The 25029-nt window shown below is 49.7% G+C and overlaps 1 protein-coding gene across 1 annotated transcript; it reads left to right on the plus strand.

The window, feature by feature from the left end:
* Positions 1-4800: 4800 nt before the first annotated feature.
* Positions 4801-24444, plus strand: LOC100216185 (caM kinase-like vesicle-associated protein; the record flags this gene model as incomplete). Its single annotated transcript, NM_001142154.1, is given in 4 exon segments — positions 4801-4946; positions 8056-8223; positions 24112-24214; positions 24312-24444. Coding segments are annotated over 2 exon segments (228 nt in total), but the record flags the coding sequence as incomplete, so codon positions are not given.
* Positions 24445-25029: the final 585 nt, after the last annotated feature.

Raw genomic sequence — 25029 nt, forward strand, 5'->3', positions numbered from 1 at the left:
ACTTCTGTCCTCTAACCCCATTATTGTTATCGTGCTCCTACTACCCCATTATGTTACCGTATCTCCTTCTACTTACGCCATTTATGTACCTGCCTCTACTTACCCCCATTATGTACCTACTGCTCTAGTTAACCCCCAATTTATGTACCTGATCTGGCCTTAATTTACCCCCATGTAATGTACCTAGTCTGCCCTTATTTAACCGCCATTTAGTCCTATCTGGCCCCTTAATTTACCCCCATTATTGTTATCCTATCTGCTCCTTATTTACTCCCCATTTATTGTGCCTATCTGCCCTTGATTAACCCCATTTATGTGCCTATCGCCTCATTTACCCCATTTCTGTACGTGCCTCTATTTTACACCATTGATGTATCCTATCTGCCTCTACTTGACCGCCCATTATGTCTATCTGCCCTATATTGTACCCCATGTATGTATCCTCACCTCTACTTACTGCCATTGATGTACTACCTCTACTTACACCCCATTATGTACCGTAATCTGCCTCTATTTACTCCCATGTTATGTACCTTCTGCCCTACACTGTACCCCCCCCCCCCCCAGATTGCCTTGTGCTCCTGCCCATTCTTACTTGCCCAGTTACCTGCCCTACTTGCCCTAACCCACCCTAAATGGGGGAATGGCAGAGAGCACTGAGTATTTGCTGTGTGATTAGGCTTATTCTGCCCCTCTCTGTGGGTTCTGCTATTGGCTAATGCCGGCGGCTCTGTATGTGCCCCTCCCTGGGCTGCTTGTATAGAGTGGGGCAGCACGGCTACTGGGGCATGTGGAACCTGATGCCCCACAAAAAATCTTTGGGTTCCAGTTCAGCCCAAATGCTCAGAAGTGCGCGGCTGTGGGTTCCAGGGGGGTGTGAGCCCCCGACAGTCTAACGTAAGGCTGGAGGCAGAGTCACATGGCCCCAGGCAGTGAGTTTAATGGCAGCACAGGAAGTGTTCCCGGCTGAGCCCTTTCTCAGGTGCACAGGTACAAAGCATTGTGGGACTAAATACCTTTTATGTGCAACAAAAACCCTTTCCCCAACCCGCCTCTTAGAAGTGACAGTGTCCGTTAGTGCCCTCTGTAACTCCACTATAGTCCATGCACGAATCACAATGCAGCGAGTAGGTCAGTACCGACAGTACCGACAGTTGGGAGAGGGGTACCGGGGGGCTTGGTCATTGGGGCACAGCAGGTACGGCTGCACCGGGGAATGGGGGAAATGGGGGCGGAACCTTCTGTTTGGGCTCAGTGGGTCCCTTTATACACAAACTGTGGCCCTTCTTTGTAGGGTTCTCCATATTCCTTTTCAATTTGTCCCTCCCCCTGTCCCTCCCCCTGTCCTCGTCTTCCCTGTCCCTCCCCCTGTCCCTGTGGGTTTGAGCCCAGAGTTCTGTAACATGGAGCTGTAGAACTTACACTCTCTGCACCTTGTGTTTGTGCTAATTGGTACCCACCTGTTATATATTGTACATTCTTCCTTACTTGTGTGCCAGAACATTCCTTCTCTGTATTTTTGTATGTTTATACATATGGGTAGTGGTGCCATAGTGTTCCCTTAGACAGTACAACGTATGTGGTACATGCTTATTGTGTGCCAGAAAGATGTCCTGCTTCTGTATATTTTGTATTTATACAGTTATTGGAGTAGGAGGGCCATAGTGTTTTTTCCTAGTACAGTAGCAGTATGGGGTTTCAGGCTATTGTGGCGCCAGAAGGTTCCCGTCTCTGTATGATTTGTATTTATTACATAATGGTAGGGTGGTGCCATACGTGGTTTCCCTTAGTACAGTTACAGTATGGGGTACAGCTTATTGTGTGCGCAGAACATTTCCCTTCCTCTGTATATTGTATTTATACATAGGGTAGGAGGTGCATAGTGTCCCTTAGACAGTTACGTATGGGGTACAGCTGCTGTGCCCATAACTTCCTCTCTGTATATTTGTTTTACATATTGGGTAGGGGGGTGCCAATATGTGTTCCTTAGACGTACAGTATGGGGTACAGCTATTGCGTGTGCCCAGAACATTCCCCTCTCTGTATATTTGTTATTTATACATATGGGTAGGGTGGTGCCAAATAGTGTTTCGCCTTAGAGCAGTAAATATGCGGGGTACAGCTTATTGTGTGCCCAGCAACATCTCCCTCTTCTGTATATTTGTATTTATACATTATGGGTAGGGGTGCATAGTGCTTTCCCTGTACACAGTAGCAGTAGTGGGGGTAACAGCTTATTGTGTGCGCCAGAACAATTCCCTCTCTGTATATTTGGTATTATAAACAGTTATGGTAGGGGGTGCCATAGTGTTCTCTACACAGTTACATGTATGGGGTACAGCTATTGTGGTGCCCAGAACTCCTCTCTGTTATATTGTGTAATTTATGACATATGGTAGGGGGGGTGCCTAGGTGTTTCCCTTAGGACAGTACAATGGTTATGGGACGCTTATTGTGTCCCAAGAACATCGCTTGCTCTGTAATTTGTATTTATACTAATGGGTAGGGGTGCCATAGTGTTTCCCGTTAGACAGTCAGTAGTCCTTCCTGTTTGGAACCTCTGTGACCTATTCTCATGCCCGGGCACTGCCATGCCTGTGAGTGTGCCCTGTAGGTGAGCCTTGACGACACTGCAGAGACAGCACAATATGATAGAGAGAAGAGGGTTACAGAGAAGTTAAAGAACAGACAGTATTAGTGGAGAGAGAGAGGGGGTTATCAGAGAGAATAAGAGACAGACAGAATATGGAGAGAGAGAGGGGTTACAGAGAGATAGGAGAGACAGTACAGATATGGAGAGAGAGAGTGGCCTACCAGAGGATAAGGAGATCAGACATAGGATAGCGAGAGAGGGGTACATGAGAGATAAGAGACAGACAGATTATGGATAGAGAGATGGGGGTTAACAGAGCAGATAGCAGAAGACAGACATATAGATAGAGGAGATGGGGTTACAGAGAGATAAGAGACAGACAGATATGGATAGAGAGAGGGGTTACAGAGAGATAAGAGACAGACAGATATGGATAGAGAGAGGGGTTACAGAGAGATAAGAGACAGACAGATATGGATAGAGAGAGGGGTTACAGAGAGATAAGAGACAGACAGATATGGATAGATGAGATGGGGTTGACACGAGAGATAAGAGACAGACAGATATGGATAGAGAGAGAGGGGTTACAGAGAGATAAGAGACAGACAGAGACAGAGCTGTAGATGGATCTGTCTCTCTATTCTGGGTGCCCAGTTTGGGAGAGGGGGCAGTGCCCGTGGGTAACAGCAGAGGGCGCTGTGGCTCCAGTTAATCTAATTATGTCTGTGTATGAGAATCCTATTCCCTCCGGCGCCGTCAGATCTTCCTTATTCCTCTCCCCTCACTGCCGCCTGAGGCGCCGCTGCCATTGTCTGAAATAACCGGTCCCCGCCCCTCAATGGCTCATTATCGGCGGCTCTACCCGTCTCTCCCTTCCCTCCAACTGCCTTTCTGCAGAGAAGCTTTGAAGTTGTGTGAGCGCTGGTTCTGCTGGGCCCACTCTCTAACAGCCCCCCTGCACCCTAATAATGTCTGCTGGGCCCACTCTCTAACAGCCCCCCCTGCACCCCTAGATAAATGTCTGCTGGGCCCATCTCTCTAACAGCCCCCCCTGCACCTAATATGTCTGCTGGGCCCACTCTCTAATAACACGCCCCCCTGCACCCTAATAATGTCTGCTGGGCCCACTCTCTAACAGCCCCCCCTGCACCCTAATAATGCGCTGGCGCCCACCTCACTCTAAAGCCCCTCCTGGCAGCCCTAATGCAATGTCGATGGGCCACTCCTAACCAGCCTTCCCCTCAGCCCCTAATTAATTTCTGCTGGGTCCAAATCTCTAACGACCCATCCCTGTACCCTAATAATTCTGCTGGCCCACTCGTAACTGCACCGCCCTGCACCTACATAATGTTGCTGGGCCCACTCTCGCTAGTACTAGCCCCCCTGCACCCAAATGATCTGCTTGGGCCCCACTCCTAACAGCCCCCCCTTGCACCCTAATAATGTCTGCTGGCCACTCTCTAACAGCCCCTGCACCTAAATATGTCTGCGGTCCCACCTCTAAAACCCCCCCTGCGACCCTAATGAATGTCTTGCTGGCCAGCTCTCTAACAGCCCCCCTGCACCCTAATAATGTCTGCTGGTGCCACTGCTCTACGCAGCCCCCCTGTACCTAATAAGTCCTGCTGGCCCACTCTCGTAACAGCGCCCCCCTGGGCACCCTGAATAATGTCTTGGCTGGGGCCCACTTCTCTACACAGCCCCCCCCTGCACCCTAAAATGTCTGCTGGCCACTCCTAACGCCGCACCTGTCTCTCCTAATAATGTCTGCTGGGCCCACTCTCTAACAGCCCCCCCTGCACCCTAATAATGTCTGCTGGGCCCCAACTCTCAACAGCCCCACTGCACCCTTAATAAGTCTGCTGGCCCAACCTCAACAGCCCCTCCTGGCACCCCTAAAAGTGGTCTGCTGGCGCCACTCTCTAACACCCCCCTGCAGCCCTCATAATCTGCTGGGCCCACTCCTAGCACGCTCCTGTAGCCTAATAATGTCTGCTGGGCCCACTCTCTAGAGCAGCCCCCCCCTGCGACCCTAATATAATGTCTGCTGGGCCCACTCTCTACCACCCCCCCTGTACCTATATAATGTTTCCTACCTCTCTCCCTGCTGGGCATGTGATTGGCTGCTGTGGGTAATCTGCCCGGGGCCGTTGGGTAGCCCTTACTATTACCCTGTCTGCCCTCACCCTCTTCCTCCTCTCCTGGCTAGAACCCAGACTCGGCACGGGTAAAACGATAAGACGCCGTGGTGGACTCTGTGGTAACCATTGCTTGGCGTGCGTGGTTCTTTCTCGCTTCTCCGTGTGGTGCTCGTACTGGGCTCCGTGTTTGTGTATTACCAGCCCGACCATGGGTAAGTCGCTCCCCAGTGTGGGTAAGTGCCCCCCGTCAGTGTGGGTAAGTGCCCCCCAGTGGTGGTGAAGTGCCCCCCCAGTGTGGGTAAGTGCCCCCCCAGTGTGGGTAAGTGCCCCCCCAGTGTGGGTTAATGCGCCCCCGTCGGTGGGGTAAGTGCCCGTCCAGTGTGGGTAAGTGCCCCCCGTCGGTGTGGGTGAGTGCCCCCCGTCGGTGTGGGTGAGTGCCCCCCGTCGTGTGGGTAGTGCCCCCCTCGGTAGTGGGTGGAGTGCCCCCGTCGGTTGTGGTGAGTGCCCCCGTCGGTGTGGTGAGTTGTCCCCCCGGCGTCGTGTTTGGGTTGAGTGCCCCCTCCGTCAGTGTGGGTGAGTGCCCCCCGTCAGTGTGGGTGAGTGCCTGCCCCCCGTCCGTCAGTGTGGGTGAGTGCCCCCCCCCCGTCGGGTGGGTGAGTGCCCCCCCCGTCAGGTGGGTGAGTGCCCCCCCCCGTCAGTGTGGGTTGGTTGCTCCCCCGTTCAGTGGGGTGATGCGCCCCCGTCATGTGTGGTGAGTGCCCCCCCCGTCCAGTGTGGGTGATGCCCCGCGGCTGCCCCTCCCGATAAGTTGGGGGTCGGGACTATTCGCCAGAGGCCGATTTCCCGCGGCTGTTAATGCAGCATAACTCTCCGGTCTGACACCAATTTACTCCACATACTGCCTGGCCGGCCCCTCCCAAACCCAGAGCCGGGGGTGTCAGGGAATGTGGAGCAAACCCCAGCGGAGCCTATAAATAGCCGCTAATTGGCTGGTAGCGCCGGGATGGGGGGGCAGAGTCACAGGAACCCCCCCCCCAGTCTCCCCCTCATGAAAGGGATCTGTCCGGCCCTGGGGGGTAATTAGTGGGGAGACAGCGGCGCTTACTGGCACCGAACGAGCCCCCATCAATATTCATGCTGCGCTGACTGTATCCCTGCCAGCACTCACAAACCTGCCCCCCAGGCCACTCAACAGCCTTGCCCCCCAGCCACTCACAGCCTGCCCTCCCCCAGCACGTCACAGCCTGCCCCCCCACCAGACTGCTAGCCTGCCCCCCGCCACTCTATCAGCCCTGCCCCCCCCCACTCACTCACACTGCCCCCCCCAGCCACTCAACAGCTCTGCTCCCCCCTCAGCCACTCACGCCTGCTTCCCCCAGCCACTACAGCCGCCCCCCCAGCCACTCACAGTCCTCCCCCAGCACTCACAGCCTGCCGCCCCTCAGCCACTCACAGCCTGCCCGCCCAGCCACTCACAGCCTGCCCCCAGCCACTCACAGCCTCCTCCGCCCAGCCATCTCACACCTGCTCCCCCCACACCACGAGCCTGCCCCACCCAGCCACTCACAGCTCTCCCCCCAGCGCATCACAGCCTGCCCCCCTTCAGCCACTCCGCCTGCCCCCCGCACTCATTCAGCCCTGCCGCCCCCGAGCCACTCACAAGCCTGCCCCCACCACTCACAGCCTGCCTCCCGCCCAGTCCCACTCATCTGAGCCTGCCCCCCCCCACCACTCACAGCCTGCCCCCGCAGCCAGCTCACAGCCTGCCCCCTCCCAGCCACCACAGCCTGCTGCCCCCCAGCCACTCACCAGCCTGCTCCTCCACCTCGCCACTCAACGAGCCTGCCCCCCCAGCCTCTCGACAGCCTGCCCCCCCACGTCAACAGCCTGCCCCCAGCCACTCACGCCTGCCCCCCGCCCACTCACAGCTGCCCCCGCCACCACCCGCCCCCCCCCAGCACTTCCAGTCCTGCACCCCCCATGCACTCACAGCCTGCCCCTCCCAGCACTCACAGCCTGCCCCCCTAGCACTCACTGCCTGCCCCAGCCCTCCAGCCTGCCCCCAGCAACTCACAAGCTGCCGCCCCCAGCGACTCACAGCGTGCCCCCCACCACTTCACTCAGCCTGCCTCCCCCAGCCCACTCACACCTGCCCCCCAGCCACTCACAGCCTGCCCCCATCAGCCACTGCACAGCCTGCCCCCCCCCAGCCACGTCACAGCCTGCCTCCCCCAGCCACTCGCAGCCCTGCCCCCCCCAGCCATCGTCACAGCCTGCCCCCACCAGCCACTCAAGCTGCCCCCCCAGCCACTCACAGCCTGCCCCCGCCATCAGCACCTGCCCCCCAGCCACTCACAGCCTGCCCCACCACTCACAGCTGCCCCCCCAGCCACTCACATGCCTGCCCCTCTCGCAGCCACTCTCAGCCTTGCCCCCCCCCGCCACTACAGCGCCTGCCCCCCCATCCAGTACACACGCTGCCCCCCTGCCACTCAGCAAGCCTGATCCCCCAGCCACTTTCACAAGCCTGCCCCCCCAGCCACTCACAGCTGCCCCCCAGCCATCACAGCCGCCCCGCCACAGGCCACTCACAATGCCTGCCGATCCCCCAGCCGACTCACAGCCTGCCCCCGCCCAGCCTACTCATCAGCCTGCCGCCCCGCCTCACAGCTCCCCCGCCCAGCCACTCACAGCCTGCCCCCCCAGCCACTCACAGCCCTGCCCCCCCCCAGCCATCACAGGCGCCCCCCCCAGCCCACTCAACAAGCCTGCACGCTCCCTGCCTAGCCCACTCACTGAGCCTGCCCCCCTCAGCCACTCACAGGTCTGCCCCCCCCAGCACTCACAGACCTGCCCCCCCCAGCCACGTCACAGCCTGCCCCCCCCAGCCACTCACGAGCCTGCCCTCCCGATTCAGCCACTCAGCCTGCCCCCCCAGCCACTCACAGCCTGCCCTCCTCCCAGCCACTCACCAGCCTGCCCACTACCAGCGCTCACACGCCTGCCCTCCTCAGTCACCATCACGCAGCCTGCCCCCCCAGTCAGTCACAGCCTGCCCCCCCCACCACTCGACAGCCTGCCCCGCCCCCAGCCACTCACACCCTGCCCCCTCATACTCATCACCTGCCCCCTACCCAGTCCAGCTCCAGCCTGCACCAGCTCTCTGCCCTGTCCCCTCCCTGCGATCCCAACTGTACCCCCATCCGCCCCTCCCCATTGTGTATCCAGCTGCCCAGCATGCTCCTCCCTGCTGGAATCTGAGGGGGGGTGCAGATGTTACTCGTTTGTGCCCCTGAGCTGACATGTCTGACCCTTGCCACAGATGAGGCAAGTGGGCGCTCGCAGGGGGGCGGAGATGGGCGGGTTGCTACGGAGGAGAAGCCCAGTGGCCTGTCGGCTGATCGCCTCCTAACTACACGACGGGAAGATCGTTTTGCCTCCCCGAAGAGAGGAAATTGCCCACCCCTTAGCCCTGAATCCAATATAAGTGTGAGAAACAAAACATGCTGGTGTCCTTTGGTCTGTGGGGCATTTGGGGGGGGGGTTCCGGGCTAGTAGGGGCACAAGTGGGACACAGGGCAATTCATCCAGTTACATGACACAGACAGCGGGTCATGTGCACCATACAAGGGCGGGGCCTCAACTGCGAAGCAGAATAGATCGCCATGATGATACCCCTGCTGGCAAAGTGGGCAGTTGCACCCACTTATGGGCGCGGGTGTCCCAAATATTTCTTTCTTGTGTGCTGTCGTTATATGTGGGAGGGAAACACTATGGCACCTACCCATATGTAAATCCAGAATATCAGAGAAGGAATGTTCTGCGGCACACAATAAGCTGTCCCCATCGCTGTACTGTGCCTAAGGGAAACCAACTATGGCACCCCCTACTCTCATTGATGGTATAGAATACAGAAAACAGAGACGGAATGTCTGGGCACATACAATGAAGCTGTACCCCATACTGTAGCTGTCTAAGGGCGAATACACTCTGGCAGCCCACCTAACCCGTATGTTAAATACAAATAACAGGAGAGGGAAATGTTCTGGCATACAGCAACTAACCTTGAACGCCCAACTGTACTGTCTAAGGGAAACAACTATGGCACCCCCTAACCCATATGTATAAATATACAGAATATATCGGAGGGAAGTTCCTGGCACAGCTAATAAGCTGTACCCCCATATCTGTACTGTCCTAAGGGAAACACTATTGGCCGACCCCTACCCTATATGTATAAATAAAATTACAGAGAAGGGAATGTTCTGGGCACACCAATAAGCTGTACCGCCCATATATATTTCATTTGCGTATGCTGTCTAAGGGAAATCACTATGGCAGCCTCCTAGCCCATATGTATATAATACGAAATATACATGAAGAAGGAATTTCTGGGGCACACAATAAGGCCTGGTACCCCTAGTACTGTCTGTCTAAGCGGAAACAGCTAATGGCACCTCCTACCCATATGTATAGAATTTACAAATATATACAGAGAGGGAATGTTCTGGGCACACAATAAAGCTGTACCCATACTGTAACCTGTCTAAGGAAACACTATGGCCCCTACCCATTATGTTGATAAATACAAGATAGTACAGAGAAGGAATGCCTGGGCACACAAGTAACTGGTACCGCCATACTGTATCGTCTAAGGGGAAACACTAATGCAACCCTACCGCATATGTATACTACAAGAATTATACGAGATGGGAATTGTTCTGGCACACAATAAGCCTGTACGCCCATACTGAACTGTCTAAGAAACACTATGGACCCCCTATCCCATATGTATAAATATCAAATCATCAGAGAGGATCGTTGGGCACAGAATAACTGTACCCCCAGTACTGTATGTCTAAAGGGAAACACTATGGCACCCACCCCTAACCCATATTCTAAATACAAATCATACAGAGAAGGAATGTCTGGGCACCAAGCTGTACTCGCGCCATACTGTATGTCTGAAGGGAAAACACTATGGGCACCCCTACCCATATTGTATAATACAAATATATCAGAGAAAGGGAACTGTTCTGGCAACACAATAAGCTGTACCCCCATCGGTACTCTAAGGGAAGACACTATGGCACCCCCTAGCCCATATGTAATAAAGTACAAATATACAGGAGGAATGTCTGGGCATACATCAATAAAGCTGTACTCCCATACTTGTAGCTGTCTAAGGAAAACACTATGGCCACCCCCTACCCATATGTATAAATCAAAATATACAGAGAAGGAATGTTCTGGGCACACATAAGCTGTACCCCCCATACTGTACTGTCTAAGGGAAAACACTATGGCACCCCCTACCCATATGTATATAATACAAATATACAGAGAGGGAATTTCTGGGCAACACATAAAGCGTACCCCCATACTGTACCTGTCTTAAGGGAAACACTATTGGCACCGCCACCCATTATGTATAAATACAAATATACAGAGAGGATGTGTTCTGGCACACAATAAGCTGTACCCCATACTGTACTGTCTAAGGGAAACACTAATGGCACCCCCGTACCCATATGTATAAATAAAATATACAGAGAGGGAATGTTCTGGCACACAATAAGCTGTACCCCCATACTGTACTGTCTAAGGGAAACACTATGGCACCCCCTACCCATATGTATAAATACAAATATACAGAGAAGGAATGTTCTGGGCACACAATAAGCTGTACCCCCATACTGGCCTGTCTAAGGGAAACACTATGGCACCTCCTACCCATATGTATAAATACAAATATACAGAGAGGGAATGCTCTGGGCACACAATAAGCTGTACCCCCATACTGGCCTGTCTAAGGGAAACACTATGGCACCTCCTACCCATATGTATAAATACAAATATACAGAGAGGGAATGCTCTGGGCCTGGGGTGGGTTAGTTTGGGGGTGCCCCTGCCATATATGTGGGTGCAGTCTCTCCCGTGTGGCACAGAAGGGGTTAAGGAGGCGGACACATTTAGGGCAGTGGGGGTCCCAGGGGATGTCGGGGTGCAGATTCTCCCCCCAAACTAAGTCACATGACAGTTGCGCTTTCGGATCGGATTCCCAAGGACAAACTACACAATGGCAGGTACCGGGGCGCTGGGAGGGGAGTTGCCATGGTAACACCCAGCCATTCCTGTGCAGCCTCACTTAACCCCTTGTGCGCCGGGTCTCCCTTACCTGGAGCAGCCGAGTTCCCTTTGCGCCGTTTAACCCCCCCATTGCTGGAGGCCATTGCGGCTGAGCATCACTTAACCCCTTAGTGTCCCTGCCCGGAGTCCCCGCCTGACCCGCTGTACCTGCCCGGCGCTCTGTGCGGCTCTGCTGCCCCCCGGTGGCGGCCTGTGGGCGGTGCAGCTCGGTAGGGGGCAGCACATTCTCTCACTCTGCCCATGTCCGTCTGTGCCAGCGGGACCCACCCCTGCCCGGCTCAGGTAGGTACTGAGGGCTCTGCCCCGGGGGGGGTCCCACAAACTCCGCTCATTCCTTATACCCCCCCCCAAACCTGATAGTTCTGCCCTTGCTGAGGGCACAAAGTGCCTGATGTTCCGCTCCTCTCTGCACCATTATATTCTGCGGAGCAGCGGGGCGGATGGGGCTGTGAGTGTCCGGGACTGGGGGGGGGGTTAGCGGCGGATCCTTCCCTGTCCCCCCGGTACCTGCGGAACCTTCCTGCGCGGCTTCTACTCCGGCTCCGCACTCTCAGCATCGGGGGGAAAGCTCTGCCCCGTCCTGCGCGCCCCCCTGCACTGAACTTACGGAATGCTCTGCACTTGTGCTCTGCAGGAATAATACTCTGAGTGAGATGCTCTGCAGGAATAATACTCTGTGTGTGATGCTCTGCAGGAATAATACTCTGTGTGTGAGATGCTCTGCAGGAATAATACTCTGAGTGAGATGCTCTGCAGGAATAATACTCTGTGTGTGATGCTCTGCAGGAATAATACTCTGTGTGTGAGATGCTCTGCAGGAATAATACTCTGAGTGAGATGCTCTGCAGGAATAATACTCTGAGTGAGATGCTCTGCAGGAATAATACTCTGAGTGAGATGCTCTGCAGGAATAATACTCTGTGTGTGGGATGCTCTGCAGGAATAATACTCTGTGTGTGAGATGCTCTGCAGGAATAATACTCTGTGTGTGAGATGCTCTGCAGGAATAATACTCTGTGTGTGAGATGCTCTGCAGGAATAATACTCTGTGTGTGAGATGCTCTGCAGGAATAATACTCTGTGTGTGAGATGCTCTGCAGGAATAATACTCTGAGTGAGATGCTCTGCAGTAATAATACTCTGAGTGAGATGCTCTGCAGTAATAATGCTCTGTGTGTGAGATGCTCTGCAGCAATAATACTCTGAGTGAGATGCTCTGCAGGAATAATACTCTGAGTGAGATGCTCTGCAGTAATAATGCTCTGTGTGTGAGATGCTCTGCAGCAATAATACTCTGAGTGAGATGCTCTGCAGTAATAATACTCTGAGTGAGATGCTCTGCAGTAATAATGCTCTGTGTGTGAGATGCTCTGCAGCAATAATACTCTGAGTGAGATGCTCTGCAGGAATAATGCTCTGTGTGTGAGATGCTCTGCAGCAATAATGCTCTGAGTGAGATGCTCTGCAGGAATAATGCTCTGTGTGTGAGATGCTCTGCAGGAATAATGCTCTGAGTGAGATGCTCTGCAGTAATAATGCTCTGTGTGTGAGATGCTCTGCAGGAATAATGCTCTGAGTGAGATGCTCTGCAGTAATAATGCTCTGTGTGTGAGATGCTCTGCAGCAATAATGCTCTGAGTGAAATGCTCTGCAGTAATAATGCTCTGAGTGAGATGCTCTGCAGTAATAATGCTCTGAGTGAGATGCTCTGCAGTAATAATGCTCTGAGTGAGATGCTCTGCAGAAATAATGCTCTGTGTGAAATACTCTGCAGTAATAATGCTCTGTGTGCGATGCTCTGCAGTAATAATGCTCTGTGTGTGAGATGCTCTGCAGAAATAATGCTCTGTGTGAAATGCTCTGCAGTAATAATGCTCTGAGTGAAATGCTCTGCAGTAATAATGCTCTGTGTGAAATACTCTGCAGTAATAATGCTCTGTGTGCGATGCTCTGCAGTAATAATGCTCTGTGTGTGAGATGCTCTGCAGAAATAATGCTCTGAGTGAAATGCTCTGCAGTAATAATGCTCTGAGTGAGATGCTCTGCAGTAATAATGCTCTGAGTGAGATGCTCTGCAGTAATAATGCTCTGAGTGAGATGCTCTGCAGTAATAATGCTCTGTGTGTGAGATGCTCTGCAGAAATAATGCTGAGTGAAATGCTCTGCAGTAATAATGCTCTGTGTGTGAGATGCTCTGCAGAAATAATGCTCTGAGTGAAATGCTCTGCAGTAATAATGCTCTGAGTGAGATGCTCTGCAGTAATAATGCTCTGTGTGTGAGATGCTCTGCAGGAATAATGCTCTGAGTGAGATGCTCTGCAGCAATAATGCTCTGAGTGAAATGCTCTGCAGTAATAATGCTCTGAGTGAGATGCTCTGCAGTAATAATGCTCTGAGTGAGATGCTCTGCAGAAATAATGCTCTGTGTGAAATACTCTGCAGTAATAATGCTCTGTGTGCGATGCTCTGCAGTAATAATGCTCTGAGTGAAATGCTCTGCAGTAATAATGCTCTGAGTGAGATGCTCTGCAGTAATAATGCTCTGAGTGAGATGCTCTGCAGAAATAATGCTCTGTGTGAAATACTCTGCAGTAATAATGCTCTGTGTGCGATGCTCTGCAGTAATAATGCTCTGTGTGTGTGAGATGCTCTGCAGAAATAATGCTCTGAGTGAGATGCTCTGCAGAAATAATGCTCTGTGTGAAATACTCTGCAGTAATAATGCTCTGTGTGCGATGCTCTGCAGTAATAATGCTCTGTGTGTGAGATGCTCTGCAGTAATAATGCTCTGAGTGAGATGCTCTGCAGTAATAATGCTCTGAGTGAGATGCTCTGCAGTAATAATGCTCTGAGTGAGATGCTCTGCAGTAATAATGCTCTGAGTGAGATGCTCTGCAGTAATAATGCTCTGAGTGAGATGCTCTGCAGCAATAATGCTCTGAGTGAAATGCTCTGCATTAATAATGCTCTGAGTGAGATGCTCTGCAGGAATAATGCTCTGAGTGAGATGCTCTGCAGTAATAATGCTCTGAGTGAAATGCTCTGCAGTAATAATTCTCTGGGTGTGAGATGCTCTGCAGTAATAATGCTCTGCGTTAGATGCTCTGCAGTAATAATGCTCTGTGTGTGAGATGCTCTGCAGTAATAATGCTCTGTGTGTGAGATGCTCTGCAGTAATAATGCTCTGTGTGTGAGATGCTCTGCAGTAATAATGCCCTGTGTGTGAGATGCTCTGCAGTAATAATGCTCTGAGTGAGATGCTCTGCAGGAATAATGCTCTGTGTGTGAGATGCTCTGCAGTAATAATGCTCTGTGTGTGAGATGCTCTGCAGTAATAATGCTCTGAGTGAGATGCTCTGCAGTAATAATGCTCTGAGTGAGATGCTCTGCAGTAATAATGCTCTGAGTGAGATGCTCTGCAGTAATAATGCTCTGAGTGAAATGCTCTGCAGTAATAATGCTCTGAGTGAGATGCTCTGCAGGAATAATGCTCTGTGTGTGAGATGCTCTGCAGTAATAATGCTCTGCAGTAATAATGCTCTGAGTGAGATGCTCTGCAGTAATAATGCTCTGCAGTAATAATGCTCTGAGTGAGATGCTCTGCAGTAATAATGCTCTGCAGTAATAATGCTCTGAGTGAGATGCTCTGCAGAAATAATGCTCTGTGTGAAATACTCTGCAGTAATAATGCTCTGTGTGAAATACTCTGCAGTAATAATGCTCTGTGTGTGAGATGCTCTGCAGTAATAATGCTCTGTGTGTGAGATGCTCTGCAGTAATAATGCTCTGAGTGAAATGCTCTGCAGTAATAATGCTCTGAGTGAGATGCTCTGCAGTGATAATGCTCTGCGTTAGATGCTCTGCAGTAATAATGCTCTGTGTGTGAGATGCTCTGCAGTAATAATGCTCTGAGTGAGATGCTCTGCAGTAATAAAGCTCTGCGTTAGATGCTCTGCAGTAATAATGCTCTGAGTGAGATGCTCTGCAGTAATAATGCTCTGAGTGAGATGCTCTGCAGTAATAATGCTCTGAGTGAAATGCTCTGCAGTAATAATGCTCTGAGTGAGATGCTCTGCAGTAATAATGCTCTGAGTGAAATGCTCTGCAGTAATAATGCTCTGCGTTAGATGCTCTGCAGTAATAATGCTCTGTGTGTGAGATGCTCTGCATTAATAAGGCTCTCTGTGTGAGATGCTCTGCAGGAATAATGCTCTGAGTGAGATGCTCTGCAGTAATAATGCTCTGTGTGTGAGATGCTCTGCAGTAATAATTAATGCTCTGGGTGTGAGATGCTCTGCAGTAATAATGCTCTGAGTGAGATGCTCTGCAGTAATAATGCTCTGTGTGTGAAATGCTCTGCAGTAATAATGCTCTGCGGTAGATGCTCTGCAGTAATAATGCTCTGAGTGTGAGATGCTCTGCAGTAATAATGCTCTGTGTGTGAGATGCTCTGCAGTAATAATGCTCTGAGTGAGATGCTCTGCAGTAATAATGCTCTGAGTGAGATGCTCTGCAGTAATAATGCTCTGAGTGAAATGCTCTGCAGTAATAATGCTCTGAGTGAGATGCTCTGCAGGAATAATGCTCTGTGTGTGAGATGCTCTGCAGTAATAATGCTCTGAGTGAGATGCTCTGCAGTAATAATGCTCTGAGTGAGATGCTCTGCAGTAATAATGCTCTGCAGTAATAATGCTCTGAGTGAGATGCTCTGAAGAAATAATGCTCTGTGTGAAATACTCTGCAGTAATAATGCTCTGTGTGAGAGATGCTCTGCAGTAATAATGCTCTGAGTGAAATGCTCTGCAGTAATAATGCTCTGAGTGAGATGCTCTGCAGTAATAATGCTCTGAGTGAGATGCTCTGCAGTAATAATGCTCTGAGTTAAATGCTCTGCAGTAATAATGCACTGTGTGTGAAATGCTCTGCAGTAATAATGCTCTGAGTGAAATGCTCTGCAGTAATAATGCTCTGTGTGTGAGATGCTCTGCAGTAATAATGCTCTGTGTGTGAGATGCTCTGCAGTAATAATGCTCTGCGGTAGATGCTCTGCAGTAATAATGCTCTGTGTGTGAGATGCTCTGCAGTAATAATGTTCTGAGTGAGATGCTCTGCAGTAATAATGCTCTGAGTGAGATGCTCTGCAGTAATAATGCTCTGAGTGAGATGCTCTGCAGTAATAATGCTCTGTGTGTGAAATGCTCTGCAGTAATAATGCTCTGAGTGAAATGCTCTGCAGTAATAATGCTCTGTGTGTGAGATGCTCTGCAGTAATAATGCTCTGAGTGAGATGCTCTGCAGTAATAATGCTCTGAGTGAGATGCTCTGCAGTAATAATGCTCTGAGTGAGATGCTCTGCAGTAATAATGCTCTGTGTGTGAGATGCTCTGCAGTAATAATGCTCTGAGTGAGATGCTCTGCAGTCATAATGCTCTGAGTGAGATGCTCTGCAGTAATAATGCTCTGAGTGAGATGCTCTGCAGTAATAATGCTCTGTGTGAAATGCTCTGCAGTAATAATGCTCTGAGTGAAATGCTCTGCAGTAATAATGCTCTGTGTGTGAGATGCTCTGCAGTAATAATGCTCTGAGTGAGATGCTCTGCAGTAATAATGCTCTGAGTGAGATGCTCTGCAGTAATAATGCTCTGGGTGTGAGATGCTCTGCAGTAATAATACTCTGTGTGTGAGATGCTCTGCAGTAATAATGCTCTGGGTGAGATGCTCTGCAGTAATAATGCTCTGGGTGTGAGATGATCTGCAGTAATAATGCTCTGTGTGTGAGATGCTCTGCAGTAATAATGCTCTGAGTGAAATGCTCTGCAGTAATAATGCTCTGGGTGTGAGATGCTCTGCAGTAATAATACTCTGTGTGTGAGATGCTCTGCAGTAATAATGCTCTGGGTGAGATGCTCTGCAGTAATAATGCTCTGTGTGTGAGATGATCTGCAGTAATAATGCTCTGTGTGTGAGATGCTCTGCAGTAATAATGCTCTGAGTGAGATGCTCTGCAGCAATAATGCTCTGGGTGTGAGATGCTCTGCAGTAATAATGCTCTTTGTGAAATGCTCTGCAGTAATAATGCTCTTTGTGAAATGCTCTGCAGTAATAATGCTCTTTGTGAAATGCTCTGCAGTAATAATGCTCTGGGTGAGATGCTCTGCAGTAATAATGCTCTGAGTGAGATGCTCTGCAGTAATAATGCTCTGTGTGTGAGATGCTCTGCAGTAATAATACTCTGTGTGTGAGATGCTCTGCAGTTATAATGCTCTGGGTGTGAGATGCTCTGCAGTAATAATGCTCTGGGTGTGAAATGCTCTGCAGTAATAATGCTCTGTGTGTGAGATGCTCTGCAGTAATAATGCTCTGAGTGAGATGCTCTGCAGTAATAATGCTCTAAGTGAGATGCTCTGTAGTAATAATACTCTGTGTGTGAGATGCTCTGCAGTAATAATGCTCTGTGTGTGAGATGCTCTGCAGTAATAATGCTCTGTGTGTGAGATGCTCTGCAGTAATAATACTCTGTGTGTGAGATGCTCTGCAGTAATAATGCTCTGAATGAGATGCTCTGCAGTAATAATGCTCTGAGTGAGATGCTCTGCAGTAATAATGCTCTGTGTGTGAGATGCTCTGCAGTAATAATGCTCTGAGTGAGATGCTCTGCAGTAATAATGCTCTGTGTGAGATGCTCTGCAGTAATAATGCTCTGAGTGAGATGCTCTGCAGTAATAATGCTCTGAGTGAGATGCTCTGCAGTAATAATACTCTGTGTGTGAGATAATCTGCAGTAATAATGCTCTAGGTGAGATGCTCTGCAGAAATAATGCTCTGTGTGTGAGATGCTCTGCAGTAATAATGCTCTGAGTGAGATGCTCTGCAGTAATAATGCTCTAAGTGAGATGCTCTGTAGTAATAATACTCTGTGTGTGAGATGCTCTGCAGTAATAATGCTCTGTGTGTGAGATGCTCTGCAGTAATAATACTCTGTGTGTGAGATGCTCTGCAGTAATAATGCTCTGAATGAGATGCTCTGCAGTAATAATGCTCTGAGTGAGATGCTCTGCAGTAATAATGCTCTGTGTGTGAGATGCTCTGCAGTAATAATGCTCTGAGTGAGATGCTCTGCAGTAATAATGCTCTGTGTGAGATGCTCTGCAGTAATAATGCTCTGAGTGAGATGCTCTGCAGTAATAATGCTCTGAGTGAGATGCTCTGCAGTAATAATACTCTGTGTGTGAGATGCTCTGCAGTAATAATGCTCTGTGTGAGATGCTCTGCAGTCATAATGCTCTGTGTGTGAGATGCTCTGCAGTAATAATGCTCTGTGTGTGAGATGCTCTGCAGTAATAATGCTCTGTGTGTGAGATGCTCTGCAGTAATAATGCTCTGTGTGAGATGCTCTGCAGTCATAATGCTCTGTGTGTGAGATGCTCTGCAGTAATAATGCTCTGTGTGTGAGATGCTCTGCAGTAATAATGCTCTGAGTGAGATGCTCTGCAGTAATAATGCTCTGTGTGTGAGATGCTCTGCAGTAATAATGCTCTGTGTGTGAGATGCTCTGCAGTAATAATGCTCTGTGTGTGAGATGCTCTGCAGTCATAATGCTCTGTGTGTGAGATGCTCTGCAGTCATAATGCTCTGTGTGTGAGATGCTCTGCAGTAATAATGCTCTGTGTGTGAGATGCTCTGCAGTAATAATGCTCTGTGTGAGATGCTCTGCAGTCATAATGCTCTGTGTGTGAGATGCTCTGCAGTAATAATGCTCTGTGTGTGAGATGCTCTGCAGTCATAATGCTCTGAGTGAGATGCTCTGCAGTAATAATGCTCTGAGTGAGATGCTCTGCAGTAATAATGCTCTGAGTGAGATGCTCTGCAGTAATAATGCTCTGTGTGAGATGCTCTGCAGTAATAATGCTCTAAGTGAGATGCTCTGCAGTAATAATGCTCTGTGTGAGATGCTCTGCAGTAATAATGCTCTGAGTGAGATGCTCTGCAGTAATAATGCTCTGAGTGAGATGCTCTGCAGTAATAATGCTCTGTGTGAGATGCTCTGCAGTAATAATGCTCTGAGTGAGATGCTCTGCAGTAATAATGCTCTGAGTGAGATGCTCTGCAGTAATAATGCTCTGTGTGAGATGCTCTGCAGTAATAATGCTCTAAGTGAGATGCTCTGCAGTAATAATGCTCTGTGTGTGAGATGCTCTGCAGTAATAATGCTCTGAGTGAGATGCTCTGCAGTAATAATGCTCTGTGTGTGAGATGCTCTGCAGTAATAATGCTCTCTGTGTGAGATGCTCTGCAGTCATAATGCTCTGTGTGTGAGATGCTCTGCAGTAATAATGCTCTGAGTGAGATGCTCTGCAGTAATAATGCTCTGAGTGAGATGCTCTGCAGTAATAATGCTCTGAGTGAGATGCTCTGCAGTAATAATGCTCTGAGTGAGATGCTCTGCAGTAATAATGCTCTAAGTGAGATGCTCTGCAGTAATAATGCTCTGTGTGTGAGATGCTCTGCAGTAATAATGCTCTGAGTGAGATGCTCTGCAGTAATAATGCTCTGTGTGAGATGCTCTGCAGTAATAATGCTCTAAGTGAGATGCTCTGCAGTAATAATGCTCTGTGTGTGAGATGCTCTGCAGTAATAATGCTCTGAGTGAGATGCTCTGCAGTAATAATGCTCTGTGTGTGAGATGCTCTGCAGTAATAATGCTCTCTGTGTGAGATGCTCTGCAGTCATAATGCTCTGTGTGTGAGATGCTCTGCAGTCATAATGCTCTGTGTGTGAGATGCTCTGCAGTAATAATGCTCTGAGTGAGATGCTCTGCAGTAATAATGCTCTGAGTGAGATGCTCTGCAGTAATAATGCTCTGAGTGAGATGCTCTGCAGTAATAATGCTCTGTGTGAGATGCTCTGCAGTAATAATGCTCTAAGTGAGATGCTCTGCAGTAATAATACTCTGTGTGAGATGCTCTGCAGTAATAATGCTCCGAGTGAGATGCTCTGCAGTAATAATGCTCTGAGTGAGATGCTCTGCAGTAATAATGCTCTGTGTGAGATGCTCTGCAGTAATAATGCTCTAAGTGAGATGCTCTGCAGTAATAATGCTCTGTGTGTGAGATGCTCTGCAGTAATAATGCTCTGAGTGAGATGATCTGCAGTAATAATGCTCTGAGTGAGATGCTCTGCAGTAATAATGCTCTAAGTGAGATGCTCTGCAGTAATAATGCTCTGAGTGAGATGCTCTGCAGTAATAATACTCTGAGTGAGATGCTCTGCAGTAATAATGCTCCGAGTTAAATGCTCTGCAGTAATAATGCTCTGAGTGAGATGCTCTGCAGTAATAATGCTCTGTGTGTGAGATGCTCTGCAGTAATAATGCTCTAAGTGAGATGCTCTGCAGTAATAATGCTCTGAGTGAGATGCTCTGCAGTAATAATACTCTGAGTGAGATGCTCTGCAGTAATAATGCTCTGAGTGAGATGCTCTGCAGTAATAATGCTCTGTGTGAGATGCTCTGCAGTAATAATGCTCTAAGTGAGATGCTCTGCAGTAATAATGCTCTGTGTGTGAGATGCTCTGCAGTAATAATGCTCTAAGTGAGATGCTCTGCAGTAATAATACTCTGTGTGAGATGTTCTGCAGTAATAATGCTCCGAGTGAGATGCTCTGCAGTAATAATGCTCTGAGTGAGATGCTCTGCAGTAATAATGCTCTGTGTGAGATGCTCTGCAGTAATAATGCTCTAAGTGAGATGCTCTGCAGTAATAATGCTCTGTGTGTGAGATGCTCTGCAGTAATAATGCTCTGAGTGAGATGATCTGCAGTAATAATGCTCTGAGTGAGATGCTCTGCAGTAATAATGCTCTAAGTGAGATGCTCTGCAGTAATAATGCTCTGAGTGAGATGCTCTGCAGTAATAATACTCTGAGTGAGATGCTCTGCAGTAATAATGCTCCGAGTTAAATGCTCTGCAGTAATAATGCTCTGAGTGAGATGCTCTGCAGTAATAATGCTCTGTGTGTGAGATGCTCTGCAGTAATAATGCTCTAAGTGAGATGCTCTGCAGTAATAATACTCTGTGTGAGATGCTCTGCAGTAATAATGCTCCGAGTGAGATGCTCTGCAGTAATAATGCTCTGAGTGAGATGCTCTGCAGTAATAATGCTCTGTGTGAGATGCTCTGCAGTAATAATGCTCTAAGTGAGATGCTCTGCAGTAATAATGCTCTGTGTGTGAGATGCTCTGCAGTAATAATGCTCTGAGTGAGATGATCTGCAGTAATAATGCTCTGAGTGAGATGCTCTGCAGTAATAATGCTCTGTGTGAGATGCTCTGCAGTAATAATGCTCTGAGTGAGATGCTCTGCAGTAATAATACTCTGAGTGAGATGCTCTGCAGTAATAATGCTCCGAGTTAAATGCTCTGCAGTAATAATGCTCTGAGTGAGATGCTCTGCAGTAATAATGCTCTGTGTGTGAGATGCTCTGCAGTAATAATGCTCTAAGTGAGATGCTCTGCAGTAATAATACTCTGTGTGAGATGCTCTGCAGTAATAATGCTCCGAGTGAGATGCTCTGCAGTAATAATGCTCTGAGTGAGATGCTCTGCAGTAATAATGCTCTGTGTGAGATGCTCTGCAGTAATAATGCTCTAAGTGAGATGCTCTGCAGTAATAATGCTCTGTGTGTGAGATGCTCTGCAGTAATAATGCTCTGAGTGAGATGATCTGCAGTAATAATGCTCTGAGTGAGATGCTCTGCAGTAATAATGCTCTAAGTGAGATGCTCTGCAGTAATAATGCTCTGAGTGAGATGCTCTGCAGTAATAATACTCTGAGTGAGATGCTCTGCAGTAATAATGCTCCGAATTAAATGCTCTGCAGTAATAATGCTCTGAGTGAGATGCTCTGCAGTAATAATGCTCCGAGTGAGATGCTCTGCAGTAATAATGCTCTGAGTGAGATGCTCTGCAGTAATAATGCTCTGTGTGAGATGCTCTGCAGTAATAATGCTCTAAGTGAGATGCTCTGCAGTAATAATGCTCTGTGTGTGAGATGCTCTGCAGTAATAATGCTCTGAGTGAGATGATCTGCAGTAATAATGCTCTGAGTGAGATGCTCTGCAGTAATAATGCTCTGCTCTAAGTGAGTATGCTCTGCAGTAATAATGCTCTGAGTGAGATGCTCTGCAGTAATAATACTCTGAGTGAGATGCTCTGCAGTAATAATGCTCCGAGTTAAATGCTCTGCAGTAATAATGCTCTGAGTGAGATGCTCTGCAGTAATAATGCTCCGAGTTAAATGCTCTGCAGTAATAATGCTCTGAGTGAGATGCTCTGCAGTAATAATGCTCCGAGTTAAATGCTCTGCAGTAATAATGCTCTGAGTGAGATGCTCTGCAGTAATAATGCTCTGAGTGAGATGCTCTGCAGTAATAATGCTCTGGGTGTGAGATGCTCTGCAGGGGGATGAGAGAGACAGACTGTGTCCCATTGACACTAATTGGCCCCTAGAGATTCAGGAGAATCAGAGAGAGGAGCGGAGGCGCCAGAGACGCAAATAATTACTGCCCCCGGGAATAGTAACTGCTCTGTCTGTGGCCCCACCCCTTCCTCACCTGACTTGCCACGGTAGGAGGTGCCATAGTGTTTCCCTTAGACAGTACAGTATGGGGGTACAGCTTATTGTGTGCCCAGAACATTCCTTCTCTGTATATTTGTATTTATACATATGGGTAGGGGGTGCCATAGTGTTTCCCTTAGACAGTACAGTATGGGGGTACAGCTTATTGTGTGCCCAGAACATTCCCTCTCTGTATATTTGTATTTATACATATGGGTAGGAGGTGCCATAGTGTTTCCCTTAGACAGTACAGTATGGGGGTACAGCTTATTGTGTGCCCAGAACATTCCCTCTCTGTATATTTGTATTTATACATATGGGTAGGGGGTGCCATAGTGTTTCCCTTAGACAGTACAGTATGGGGGTACAGCTTATTGTGTGCCCAGAACATTCCCTCTCTGTATATTTGTATTTATACATATGGGTAGGGGGTGCCATAGTGTTTCCCTTAGACAGTACAGTATGGGGGTACAGCTTATTGTGTGCCCAGAACATTCCCTCTCTGTATATTTGTATTTATACATATGGGTAGGAGGTGCCATAGTGTTTCCCTTAGACAGTACAGTATGGGGGTACAGCTTATTGTGTGCCCAGAACATTCCCTCTCTGTATATTTGTATTTATACATATGGGTAGGGGGTGCCATAGTGTTTCCCTTAGACAGTACAGTATGGGGGTACAGCTTATTGTGTGCCCAGAACATTCCCTCTCTGTATATTTGTATTTATACATATGGGTAGGGGGTGCCATAGTGTTTCCCTTAGACAGTACAGTATGGGGGTACAGCTTATTGTGTGCCCAGAACATTCCCTCTCTGTATATTTGTATTTATACATATGGGTAGGGGGTGCCATAGTGTTTCCCTTAGACAGTACAGTATGGGGGTACAGCTTATTGTGTGCCCAGAGCATTCCCTCTCTGTATATTTGTATTTATACATATGGGTAGGGGGTGCCATAGTGTTTCCCTTAGACAGTACAGTATGGGGGTACAGCTTATTGTGTGCCCAGAACATTCCCTCTCTGTATATTTGTATTTATACATATGGGTAGGGGGTGCCATAGTGTTTCCCTTAGACAGAACAGTATGGGGGTACAGCTTATTGTGTGCCCAGAACATTCCCTCTCTGTATATTTGTATTTATACATATGGGTAGGGGGTGCCATAGTGTTTCCCTTAGACAGTACAGTATGGGGGTACAGCTTATTGTGTGCCCAGAACATTCCCTCTCTGTATATTTGTATTTATACATATGGGTAGGGGGTGCCATAGTGTTTCCCTTAGACAATACAGTATGGGGGTACAGCTTATTGTGTGCCCAGAACATTCCCTCTCTGTATATTTGTATTTATACATATGGGTAGGGGGTGCCATAGTGTTTCCCTTAGACAGTACAGTATGGGGGTACAGCTTATTGTGTGCCCAGAACATTCCCTCTCTGTATATTTGTATTTATACATATGGGTAGGGGGTGCCATAGTGTTTCCCTTAGACAGTACAGTATGGGGGTACAGCTTATTGTGTGCCCAGAACATTCCTTCTCTATATATCTGTATTTATACATATAGGGGGTAGGTGCCCGCAGTCTGACTGATGCCCTTTCTGCCCCACAGGTGGCGCCATGCCATTCGGGTGCATCACCGCTCGGAGTGACAAATCCTACAACTGCTTCTCTGACATCACAGACAAGTATGACATCGGGGAGCTCCTGTGCGCGTGAGTTTGGTCACTTTAGGGGCCGCAGCAGCTAAATACCCTGGGGCACATGGGGGGACTGTTTGTGCCACGCTAAGTGCCCGTGTTGTGCCCGCAGGAAGGAATTCTGTGAGATCTGCCTGGCGCGCGAGATACCGACCGACCGACTCTTCCTCTGTAAGAAATTCCTGAAGAAGGACGGACGCAAAGTGCGCAGAGCGGCCAAGAACGAGATCAGCATCCTGAAACTGTGAGTGGGGCCCCCGGGTATCTGCCCCCCCCCCGAGTGGGGCCCCTGGGTATCTGCCCCCCCCCGAGTGGGGCCCCCCGGGTATCTGCCCCCCCCCCGAGTGGGGCCCCTGGGTATCTGCCCCCCCCCCCGAGTGGGGCCCCCGGGTATCTGCCCCCCCCCCCCGAGTGGGGCCCCTGGGTATCTGCCCCCCCCCGAGTGGGGCCCCCGGGTATCTGCCCCCCCGAGTGGGGCCCCTGGGTATCTGCCCCCCCCCCGAGTGGGGCCCCCGGGTATCTGCCCCCCCGAGTGGGGCCCCTGGGTATCTGCCCCCCCCCCCGAGTGGGGCCCCTGGTATCTGCCCCCCCCCCCCGAGTGGGGCCCCCGGGTATCTGCCCCCCCGAGTGGGGCCCCTGGGTATCTGCCCCCCCCCCGAGTGGGGCCCCCGGGTATCTGCCCCCCCCCACCGAGTGGGGCCCCCGGGTATCTGCCCCCCCCCGAGTGGGGCCCCTGGGTATCTGCCCCCCCCTTGAGTGGGGCCCCCGGGTATCTGCCCCCCCCCGAGTGGGGCCCCTGGGTATCTGCCCCCCCCCGAGTGGGGCCCCCG

Source organism: Xenopus tropicalis, chromosome 9 (genome assembly GCF_000004195.4).
Source record: "Xenopus tropicalis strain Nigerian chromosome 9, UCB_Xtro_10.0, whole genome shotgun sequence".
Taxonomy (NCBI): domain Eukaryota; kingdom Metazoa; phylum Chordata; class Amphibia; order Anura; family Pipidae; genus Xenopus; species Xenopus tropicalis.